The sequence below is a fragment of the Pyxicephalus adspersus genome, chromosome 12, assembly GCF_032062135.1.
Source record: "Pyxicephalus adspersus chromosome 12, UCB_Pads_2.0, whole genome shotgun sequence".
NCBI classification, from domain to species: domain Eukaryota; kingdom Metazoa; phylum Chordata; class Amphibia; order Anura; family Pyxicephalidae; genus Pyxicephalus; species Pyxicephalus adspersus.
In genome coordinates, this window is record NC_092869.1 from 47,604,689 (window position 1) to 47,616,230 (window position 11,542).

Genomic DNA, 11,542 nt, shown 5'->3' on the forward strand with positions numbered 1-11,542 from the left:
ACTTCTTAGAAACGTAGCAGTTGTATTTATTTTGTAACTCATATCTATTTGCAAGTTGTGTGAGCTGCTTTTAATATTCTATGACTTAGGAGATCGACTAACATAGAATTGATCACACCCGCTGTCCACAATGGTAAATCCCAACATCATAGCCTGATAACCACGGCGCTGACAGGACTGTACCATGTCGATAAGGGGCGCAGGCACAAATTTGTGGGCGCTGGCTGCTAGTACAAAATGAGCCATATTAAGTGTTTTGTTTTATTGGTGGAAAAAATGCGCTGTCTGAATCTTGTGCGGAATAAGCGCATATATACAGAGCTTTTCCCCACATTGACGCACAATGGTATCACCTAGCAACATATTCGGCGACATGGAACGTACCATATATAAATAAAGGGGGTGGCTGGTATTTTTAAAGTATAAAAATACTCAGAAGCGGCATCAGTATAAGCACGGGGGTAATAAATAATAAAAGATTCTCATAAGGGGAATGCAGATTGCAGTCAGTGAGTGGATGACAGGAAGGAGGCAGAGCAGGTGATTCTCCCCCCCTGACTCAGTGGAAGGTTCCATGTTAGTCACGCCCCGCTGGCGGTCCTCTCGGCGTAGTTGTTGTTGCTGAGCGGAGTGCGGGCCGCGGGCGGCGCTCTCCGGTCTACTTCATGGCTCTTTGTGGGGGTGTGGGAGCCTCGTCCCTCCCCAGCGAGCTGGTGGTTCATATCTTCTCCTTCCTGCCGGCCTCTGACCGACTTCGGGCCTCTCTTGCCTGCTCACACTGGCGGGAATGCCTCTTCTACCCGGCGCTATGGCCGGAGCTGCGGCTCAATTTACGTCTCTCCCTGGCCGAGCGGCCGCGCCTTGACTTCCTGCTGCGGAGGTGCGGAAGCTTTGTGCGCGAGCTGCGGGTGGAGTTTGCTGCTGACAATTATCCGGCCGTGAGCGCTGATAGCAGCACCAGCTCCGAAGCTTCCTCTCCCGACCAGCAGGGGGAGCCACACGTGTCCGAACGTTGGGCTGACGTCATCAGAACTTACCTCGAGCTGGTACTGTGTGTGCTGAGCAGTATCCGGAGCAACAGGTGAGGCCACGCCCATTATGTGTAACTCCTCCCCTTGTGAATGTATTCTTGGTGTTGAGCCGCTGTACACATGTTATAGCCACGCCCCCTAGTTACACTCACCCCAAGTTCATTGTGCTGAGCAGGGATGAAGCCACACCCCCTACCAGAACAGGCTCCACCTCCTGTGGGCATAGTGCAGGACAAGGCCATCCACACTGTCTCCGCCTCCCTCACTTCTGTATACATAGCACTAATCAGGCTGGGGGGAGCTGCTGAGGCCACGCCCTCTACCTGCACAGACTCCACCCCCCAGTTTCATCTATCTGGTGCCATGCCCCCACACAGATCGTTCTCTACCTCCCTTCTCTATACCTGGCGCTGAGCAGGGCAAAAGAAACAGAGGGCATGAGACCCCCACCCAGAACTGAGCCCACCCCCCATTTCTGTATACCAGGAGCTGAGCTTCATTAGTGACCAGGTGTGACCTCCAGGAGGAACCTGGGGACATACCTGGTGCTGTGACATGTCCGCTGTGCTGTGTATTCTGACAGTAGCAGGAAAAACTTATATGGCCATACCCCATCTATTACTGCCCCTGAGCAGTGTGCCATGACTAGTGTCAGGACAGGTAGTGCCGTACCCAATATTGCCCCCATCATTTAATGCTGTATATTTGGTGCTGAGCGGTATTATTGGAAACAGATGAAGGCACGCACCTTTCCCCAATATTGGGCTGCTGGATACCCTCAGGTGGAGTTATCCAGGGCAGTAGGAATGGCTACACCCCTTGTGCCCTCACCTTGTGCCCACAAAGCCCCTGGCCTCCACCTCCCAGGGCCATTTGTGTGAAGCTGCTGCAGTGTTTGGTTTTGTGAGGTGAGACTGCACATTGATCAGAAATGCTTGTTCTCTCTCCAACAAGCGAATGTAAATCTGTGCAGAGCTCTGCCTGCTAATAACTAACACAACGCTACCCGTTGTAAGGGGCACATGATGGGGCCAGTCTATGCACGCATGGTGGGTATGCCAGGTGAACAGATATTGATTTATTTCTAGTCATATGGCCCCTGTTAGACCCTTCATTATGTGTTATTGTTACCCCGTTTGTCCATCCCTGTAGCTGGGCACAGTGGGAGTACAAAGTTTGCAGTTGTCACTTGTGCAGGAAGCTAAGCAATATTCTCACCAGAATTTTAAGGTGAATGGGAAGAAGCTGTAGGAGGGTGGTGGCCTCTGTATTGTGACCCGAATCTTCCGTAACCCAGCAGCAGCCGGGTGGAGGCCGAGGAGAACCCTGCATGGTTTTGCATAGAACAGGAAAAGTCTAGAATAATATCCCTTCCCCCTAAACTATACAATGACCAGAACAAGGCAGAAGGATGGCCAAGGACCATTCACCAGTACTGCCTGCCGCTGATCATTGCACCTTGACCTGCCATGCCTTGTTCTGCATTGGAGGCATCCATGGTAGGGGAGCACTAAGGCATTATATCCCCAGTGGTGGGACAGACGGAAAACCAGGTCCTTAATAAACCTGAGATAGCCATTACTAGGTGCATAGCAATCCTCACCACAAGTCGGCTTGTTTGCTGTGTTGTCCTAGTGATGGCAGTGCGGCTCTTCCATGTCGCCTCTTAAGGCCAACTCCTCTGCCAAGCAAACGCAAACACATGCCGAAAATGCTTTCCAGTTTCTCCTATTTGGTTCCATGTGGTAACCACTGCAGGACTTATACCCCTGCCCCTCCCCCTGTTGTATAGTGGGTTCCCCTCCCAAATATTTCTGAGTACCCCCACCACCACCATAATTTATATCTCCTGAACCCCTTACCACATACAATGTATGAGGATCACTGGGCCTGCCAGCAATGCTCCTCGGTTCTGTATGAGGTCTCCTTCCCCCAAATGATTGGCTTTTCATTTGCTGTGACCCGTTACCAGAACCCCTTCCCATGCCTGGTACCCCCCACACACATCGGATCTTACAATATTCATTGTGTAGAACTCTTGTACCTGTGAGGAAGCCGCACATGTGGCTCATGCTCATAACATTTACATCATTTAGTCTCCCTGCGGAGTACAGCTACAAAACCCGATAGGTCTGCAATGTTCTCCTGTATACGTAACTGGTTTTCCAGCACCAATGTCTCCGCACGCCATGGTGCGCTTTGTAAATGTCGCCATGACGTTTTTCTGCAGGCACGGTATGTTTTGTTCCTATAGCAACGAGCAGCCGCTCATGACGCACCGTGAGGTTTCCCGTGCAATGTTATGCAGTGGTTGCTGCTGTTGGGAATGTCAGAAAACATTTGTTGTGTTTTAAATAGAGGATCCCATGTGTGTTGTAACAAATAATTGCAGCACCATCCTGGATGCAGCTTTTACATTTCATGTTCTAGCCCAGTTCCTCCAGGGGGCGCTAGAGTCCCTGGGGCAATGAGCAGTTTGCACCTCTCTGGTCAGTATAAGTGACCCCAATGATCTTGTTGGCTATCTGTATGGGAGACATTCTTCCCACTGTCCAGCAATGTAAGAGGAATTCTTCCCGCTGACCCCCACACTAATATAATATGAGCTGTGGTTATAATAATTATAGGAGGGGGTCCCTGAGGACCTGAAAATCTCCCCCATGTTGAAGGGCTGCTCTAGAATTCGATATTCCATTTACCTGTATAGATTCTTTTACAAGCTGTATACCTGGAGCCCTGCTAAGACTGCTGAAATAAAACCAATTCAATGTTCACCACATTTTATCTGACTGTACAATCTCCATAATCTAACTACATGATTGGCTGCACATTGATTGAACGGTTTGGGTAGCTCCCCACTTTCTATAAAGTCGATATCATATTTTAAAGCCGCATACACACGTGCAGTTATTGCCGTTGGATCTTTCACCATCCTTTCCAACGACAAAGGCCTGCACGATGCATGAACGAGTGATGTACATAGAGCACCAACCAGACTGCTCTATGGGGAGGGGAAGAATGATGGAGCGGCACCCTGCTGTGCTCTCTCCCCCTTTCCTTGCATTATGATCGTTTGTGGTCCGTGGATCCGCCAGGACGGTCGGTCGTTCAGACCATGGACGACGGGCGCTGAACACACCTCAGATTCTCTCGTCTGATATCGGTCCTGAGCCAATTATCAGGCGAGAACCATTGGACGTGTAGCTTAAGATGTATGGTGAGTAAACCTGAGCAGACGGAGACTTGTAATATCAGAGGAGCCAAGAGCCGCCATTCAGTTTGCATGCCTGACAAGAAAATATATTTTGGCAAATCTAAAATATTGTATAAAAAAAAATTACTATATTGTTTTTTTAGGCAGCAGTAGAACACTTTTTATCCTCCTTTGCTGTGGCCAATAAAAAAAGCTGTTTACAGACCTCAAAGGCTCAATATGAAGCTTAAACTTGTGAATGAGGTGATGGAAAAACTTATATCTCCTTATATCAAAACAAGCCAAAGGCAGGCAGATGTTGCTGCTCCCGTCAGATACCCTGTAATGCTCTTATTTTTATTCAATGGATTATATCCTACATAAAGTAATAAACTTTGATGTAAAAACCTATAAACAGCAAAAGATTAACCTAAAACCCTGACACGTGAGAGGATTCTATGTTATGAGTACAAAGCGAGAAAGCTGCAGATTCAGCAGTATCGGGCGGTCATCGTGTGGTTTGGTGCCGCCTTCGCTAGAAATGATTTTGGTGGCACCAAAGCGGTCTAATCGCCATCTGATTGTGAATTGGTGCCGTCCCGATGTTCACAGATTCGCCGGTTTTATCTGGGGACCTTGGACCTCCAACAATTTGCTCAAGGTTCAACTTTAGGGAGACCCTTTGTCTGCAGATTCCGGTGTGCAAAGCTCTGGCGATTGTCGAAGTTAAAGCCGTCCAATCTCAGCCGGGTAAACAACCAATCGGTCATGTTTGTGTTATCTGACTTTCATTGTCGCAATGCGTTATTTATCTGTAAAGGAAAATCGGTGTTTTGCACGGTTATGTAACGGCGATGAATCGCACCTAGCGCTCTATATTCTGTTGGGTTCATATTTATTTCTCTTACAGGAATCTTCAGAAGCTGAGCCTTTTTGGAGACATCAGTATTTTGCAACAAAATGGCACTATAACCACCCCCTATCTGAATAAGGTGGATCCCGGCGGCAAAAAGATCAGACAGTAAGTTTGTGTGAAAGGACGCTGCTGGGAGACTGGCAGCTATTGGATGATATTTACAAAGACCATTTATTATTATTAAACTGTATTTATATAGTGCTAACATATTACACAGCGCTGTACTTTAAATAGGGGGTGCAAGTGACAGACAAATACAGACAGTAACACAGGAGCAGGAGAAGACCCTGACCCGAAGAGCTTACAATCTAGGAGGTGGGGGAAGTATCAGATAATAGGAGAGGATAGGGAATGGTGGGAAGTAGTGAGGGTTTAGGAGACAGGAGACGGGTAGGTGAGGGTGAAGCGTTGGGTTCTGAGTTCTCTTTTAAATGAGCAGAAAGTAGGATCAAGCTGAATAGGACGAGGAGACCATTCCAGAGAGTCGGGGCAGCTCTAGAAAAGTCTTGTAGTCGTGTGTGGTGATGAGGTTATGAGTGCGGAAGTCATTAGTAGGGCATAGGAGGAGCGGAGAGAGCGGCTAGAGGGACAGGAGATGAATTTAAATCTAAGGTGAAATAGAAGCCCATGAAGAGAACTACAAAGAGGGGAAACATGTATGGGGTAGGTGGGTGGGCAGGCTGTGTGTGGGGTAGGTGGGTTGGAAGGCTGTGTGTGGGGATTCAGGAGAGAGTGGGGTTATTAGAATACTGGAGAGGAGGAGGTTAAAGTAGTCCATTGCACCTTCCTGTTAGTGACTTGCTCCATGATTTAGCGATCCCGTGCTGCTTTTCAGATAGCACAGTGTCTGCACATTTGATGGCTGGTGGCAGTGAGTGGTACCAGGAACACTCCCTGATGCCCCTATTCATTCTCTATGGAGCTGCTGCTACATAAAGGGGTTCCCTGGTGTGAGGAAGCAGTAAATGCACCGCACCCTCATGCCCCCTGTGATCGTAGCCCAACCCCCGATGTTACATGGCATTGTCACCTTGATTTTCATAAAACTTCCATCTATCCATTCCAGCGCACACAAGCATGTAAATGGCAATCATTTGGTGCATAATAATGTTTTTACCAACCAAATGCCATTCATGTGGGGTTTACATACAAACTAACATTTTATTTTACCTTTGCAAAAATGTCTTTGCTTAGATTGTCATCTCTTCCCTGAAGTGCATTAAATGGGGTTTTTTGTCCTCCAGGATCCAGCAGCTCTTCGAGGAGATTTTGGCAAACAGTCGGCAGCTGAAGTGGTTGTCATGCGGATTTTTGCTGGAGATAGTAACGCCGACCTCCTTGGCGTCGCTGTCCAACCCAGTAGCCAGCACTTTGGAACATCTCAGTTTACTGGACAACCATTCTCCTGCCAACACCACCTTGATAACCGCCGTTGAGCTAGAGCGCTTTGTGAATCTGCGTTCCCTGGCTCTGGACTTTTGTGACTTCACAGCCGAGATGGCAAGGGTGTTGGCCAACAACAACCACGTGCCTTTGCATCGACTGTCCCTCCTGGTCCACAGCACCTCCCTGAAAAGCAAAACCCTGGACAAGATGCCAGACGACGAGGACTGGAAGGCTCTGACTCAAAACAGCACCAATCTCCGGGTCTACATGATGGCGTTCGATGTCAAAAGCGAGGACATGCTCAGCATCTTAAAGCCCAGCATACCACTCGAGCGGATTCACTTTGACAGCTACGTCACCTGCGTGTCTGGGGCGGTGGTGGACCTCATCTCCCGGCAATATGACGCATTCCTGACCCACTTCATCCTGATGAACGATGTCAACGACATGTCTGGCTTTCCAGATCTCAGCGACAATAGGAATGAAGATCCGTTGGTCCTTTTGGCTTGGAGGTGCATGCGACTGTCCCTGCTGGCTATCCACGGTGAGGAATTGCTGCAAATGTTTTAAAGGGACTGATATGAAAAAATCTGATTTAATATTAATGGCTGTGGAAGCATAGAAAGCAAATTAATGAACTTCTCTTTTTGTTCTGGGGATATAAACAAAAGATTTTGCATTCTGTTAAAGGGATGAATGAGTGGTGCGTGTGATGCAGAAGGCATATGGGTTTGTAATTTAGTATAACCTTTAATATTTCTACACTGCAGGGTGTCGGAGGTGGGTTGTTGGCAGTGCATGGTGGTGGGGGTGCCGTGCCAGGATTGTTGGCAATGCATGGTGGCAGAAGTGGGTTGTTGGCAATGCCGGGTTTGTTAGATTTTGCAGTAACATTGTAGAGACATAGGAAAAAAAAAATTCCAATGTGGAAGAAGAAAACTAAAAGGAACAATTGTAATAGAAATGGCCCTCCCTTCCTTCACAATTTATTTATAGCTGTCCTCGTTTGCCTTAATCAGACCACACTAGGGATAATGTCACAAATGGGGACACTGATAATTATTCCGTGACTAGGTCAACAGAAAATGCTGGAACCCTACATATAGAATAAATTCCTATACAGACAATACACCCTTCAGTATGTTCTGTTTGATCCAGTTATATATCCTCTACACTCCTTGCTACTCAATCCCTGATGATGGTAGACTGTTGGGACCTCAAAATGCATAGCACAAAAGTAGAGCTCCAACAAAAAAAAATGCTTAAAAATAGTTATACCTCCAATGTCCCTATACCTGAGTATTTCTAGAAACCTCCACTGTTTGATCAGCAGCACTCAGCTGTTTCAGTGATGCCCTGCTGTCATTGGTAACCCCTCCCCCCTGTCCCTGGCAGCTTGCTGACTATTTAACCCAATGCAATATTTGTATTCTGTAAAGAGAGAGAACCCCGGGCTGAATGAGAGCTAGAATGTCAAAGTACAGAAATGCCGAACTTTTTTCTGACTCACAATTGTGCATGTTTATACTATGGCACAGGGACAGCACAGAATATATACTGTGAAACTTTTCTTGGCATGGATTTGTTGTACTTCTAAGCTTAAACCTCTCTATTTGTCATGTGGATCTTTTCACTGTGTGTCTTTTTAGGTTTTTTAGATCTGCAGGAAACACAAATATATGATTTGCACATAAAATGTGTAAAATGTTCCCTTTAGTGTGCTGGATGGTGATGAGTGAAGGTTGGTAGTTGTACGCATTCCTGCAGAGATTGCGCTTGGTGTAATATTGCATCATTCAGCTGCTTTTGGCTCGGGGTTCTCATTGTCTCCTGTGGCAGCTGATGGCACATTCTGCATAGAGTTCATATAGATATTCTGCAGCACATGCAAAAGGCTTTGTGGCCGGAGAATGTGTATGGGACAGCAGTAAGGGTGACGGCACACCAACCAGTATAAAAATAGGGAGTTTGTTAGCCGATTGACTACACATCCAAATTTTATGAAAATAATAAATTGCTGTATGTACAGACTTTGCCTTGCCTCTGTTTCACTGAATTGTTTTTGCTCCATAAGCCACTGAAACTGCTTAATAAACTAAACCGTTTCAGAATTCATATCATCTAGTACCCCCTACCTACATACGGCTACCACTTTGTGATTATGGCTAGCTCAGTTAGATTTCAGTTAGTTACCGTAATTAAACTACAACAGTTTGCCATTAAAAGCTCTTCTTTCGGTTCTTCATATAAATAATAAATTGCCAACCAAGTCATCCTCTCATTTTCTTTCCATAGGCTACACCGTCTGGGCACATAACCTCATAGCAATCGCTCGTCTTCGGGGACCCGACCTGAAAGTACTGGAGGTGACCGAGGAGAGCATAGACTTTGACCAAAGCGAGCTGGCCGACCAAGATGTGGATCCAGTGCACAACCTGATAGAGCAAGTATCGATGGGATTAGCGCGGCCTTGGCAGGCGGTCATGGACATCGAGCTGCTCAGCGTGTTCACCGAACCGGCTCGACACTTTTACCGAGAGATGCAAAACTTCAGTGAAGGCATTTAGCTTTTTTTCTTTTTTATTTTCTAGAAGTTTCCTGTGGTTACATATGCAAATGGGGTCTTATAATGTTTCCTCAGTAGAGTGAGTTAACCCTTTTTGTGCTGTGTTTAATCAGTATTAGCTATATAAAATTGTACGTGTGTATCTACTTCTTGATGAAAAGAAAAAAACGAAAGTCGGGTATTGGTTATGAAGTTGGAACGTGACAGTTTTCAGGGCTTTCACGGTTAAAAGTGCTTCTTAGCGGCGTTCTTGGGCAGACGTTGGAGCTCGGCCGTCTGTAGCCTACAAGATTTTCAGCACCAGAAAGCTGTGCGGTGACAGAGCACTTAATGGCTTTAGGGACTTCCTGCTTGTCTCGTGTACAAAGGCTATGTTCATCAGACCAAGATTCGGGGGGGCTCATCTGATAGGTGACGTCCGCTTCTCTTTGTGTATATGAACCACATTGCTAGTGAGGCCTAGTGACTCAAAGACTCTTTAAAGAAAAACCTACAAGGGTTTCTTCCTCAGGTTGCTAACTTTTTGGTGTTTGTGCTTTTTGTTTACCAAGTAACTTCGCATCGTGTGTTTTTTTTTCTTTTTTCTCTTGTCCCCGAGTGCTGTGCATGGACGCCAAAATGAATTTTATTTTGAATCTTTTAAATGCTGGTGTGCCAGCGAGTGTCGAACGCACAGTCTCTTGTCCTAGAAACTTGCGATTTACTTGGTAAAGAAAATGTAAAAGCTGACTTATGAAGGAAGGTCAGATCGAGTACTGTGTTTAGGCTTTGTTCACCGCAGGATTTGGTTGCATGGGTGCAGCGTGTACAAGCATGGAAAGCCTTCAGTGGGTTACGGCACTGATTGATCAAAGCCTACCAGCAGCTTGCGTTAGATCTGTGCTGCGGATACATTCACCCAAAAATATAGCACCCCCTTACCTCTCCACAGATGCATGTGCCTTGATCCGGTGGCTGCAGTTCACTTTTCATTGTCCTTTTCATTAACTCCGGTGTTGTGTCCTCACCAGGACAGGGAAGACCTCCGCCAATGGATGTAAATGGTGGAGCTGCAGCCATTGTATCGAGGTAAGTGTTCTGTGGCGGATGGGTGGGTTGCATTTTATTTTAATGCACAAATGTAGCTGGAAGTTTCCCAAAGCTCGCTGTACACGCCATTCTTATCAAAGTGAAAGCCTGTGTGAACAAGACCTTCGCTTCTTTGAAACTGTCACTTTTTTTGTACTACAGTAATGTTATCATCATTTTCTTTTTTTTTTCTTCTTGAGTTTATAGCGCATGAAGCATTTTTTTTTTTTTTTCTTTTTTAAATTTCAGTTGACTGAATGCGTCTTAGAGAGCACCAGCGTGCTTTTAGTCGTGAGATCCCTGACAACCAAGTCACCGGATTATTTTTCTCTGTCGGCGCCTGTTTCAGCTGCCAAAGAATAGAGTAAACCTTTTAAAGAAGTGCCCACATACTGGCAGGGGGAGGTCGGCCGCCGTCCGGGCCGACCGCGATACTGCTGGATTGTAATATAAAAAAAGGTCGGTTTTCGGCCTGTGGTTCGCAGCTGTGCTGTGGTTTCAGAGACACCTCAAACTCTTCTAAAGAACACACACACACCTGTTTCACTGTGACTAGCGAATGTAAAGAAACAAAGTGATATCGCTGGTGTAAGCTGCTATAGTGCATAAAAGCAAGTTTGACAAAAAAAAAGAAACATTCCACAAAGTTTGTTTTAATATCTTGTTCTAACTAAGCGGCTTTAGAAGCCGACTTGTTTCAGGGCAACCGAGGTAGGGAAATGGTCTCTGTGAGACTTCCATCTGAACCCCCGTTTTAAGTGGTACGAATGTTGTGCATTTATCGATTTAAAATAAAAAAAAAAAACATGGACAGTCTGCAATAATAAATATCACGTAAAGCTGAGAGCGGCCGACATGGGTACCCAGCAGTGCTGAGGACTGGCTGCGACTTCTTTGGGGGATCCATTTATGCAACAGATGTCCAGATAAGATTCTATTTATGGGTTAAAGTTTATATGTGTTTTACAAATGGTTTTACCATCTTATATTTAAGAAATTTAATGCTCTTTGACAGGTGTGCACTGTTTTGTCTCCAGTGAACACATACCATGCCGATAATTTTATACGTACATCAGTATAGAACCGGGGACCCGATAGCGGGCTGCGCATGAACTCATGCGGTTCTACCATGGCTGGGGCAGAACAAGCTGACCGTCCCTGGCATAGAGGATCCACTGGCACAGTGTGTAGGGGTGACAATGCCAGATGTGGTGATATTTTATCTTATAAATGCAATCAAAATATAAAAAAAGGGGAAAACTTTTGGGAACTCCTGACAGGAATACAAGAAAGCCAGCTGAATGTTAGCAATGACTGATGTTGTTTGGTTTATGTTAAATGTATATTCTTTTAATCAATGAATAAAGCATTGAAATACCAAA

At 46.0% G+C, this 11,542-nt stretch overlaps 1 protein-coding gene across 1 annotated transcript; it reads left to right on the forward strand.

Moving 5' to 3' along the window:
* The first annotated feature begins 583 nt into the window (after window positions 1–583).
* Window positions 584–11,542, forward strand: FBXO33 (F-box protein 33). Its single transcript, XM_072427554.1, has 4 exons — window positions 584–1,081; window positions 5,135–5,245; window positions 6,385–7,070; window positions 8,822–11,542. The coding sequence occupies exons 1-4, from the start codon at window positions 666–668 to the stop codon at window positions 9,091–9,093; spliced, it is 1,485 nt and encodes a 494-aa protein (XP_072283655.1). The 5' UTR covers window positions 584–665; the 3' UTR covers window positions 9,094–11,542.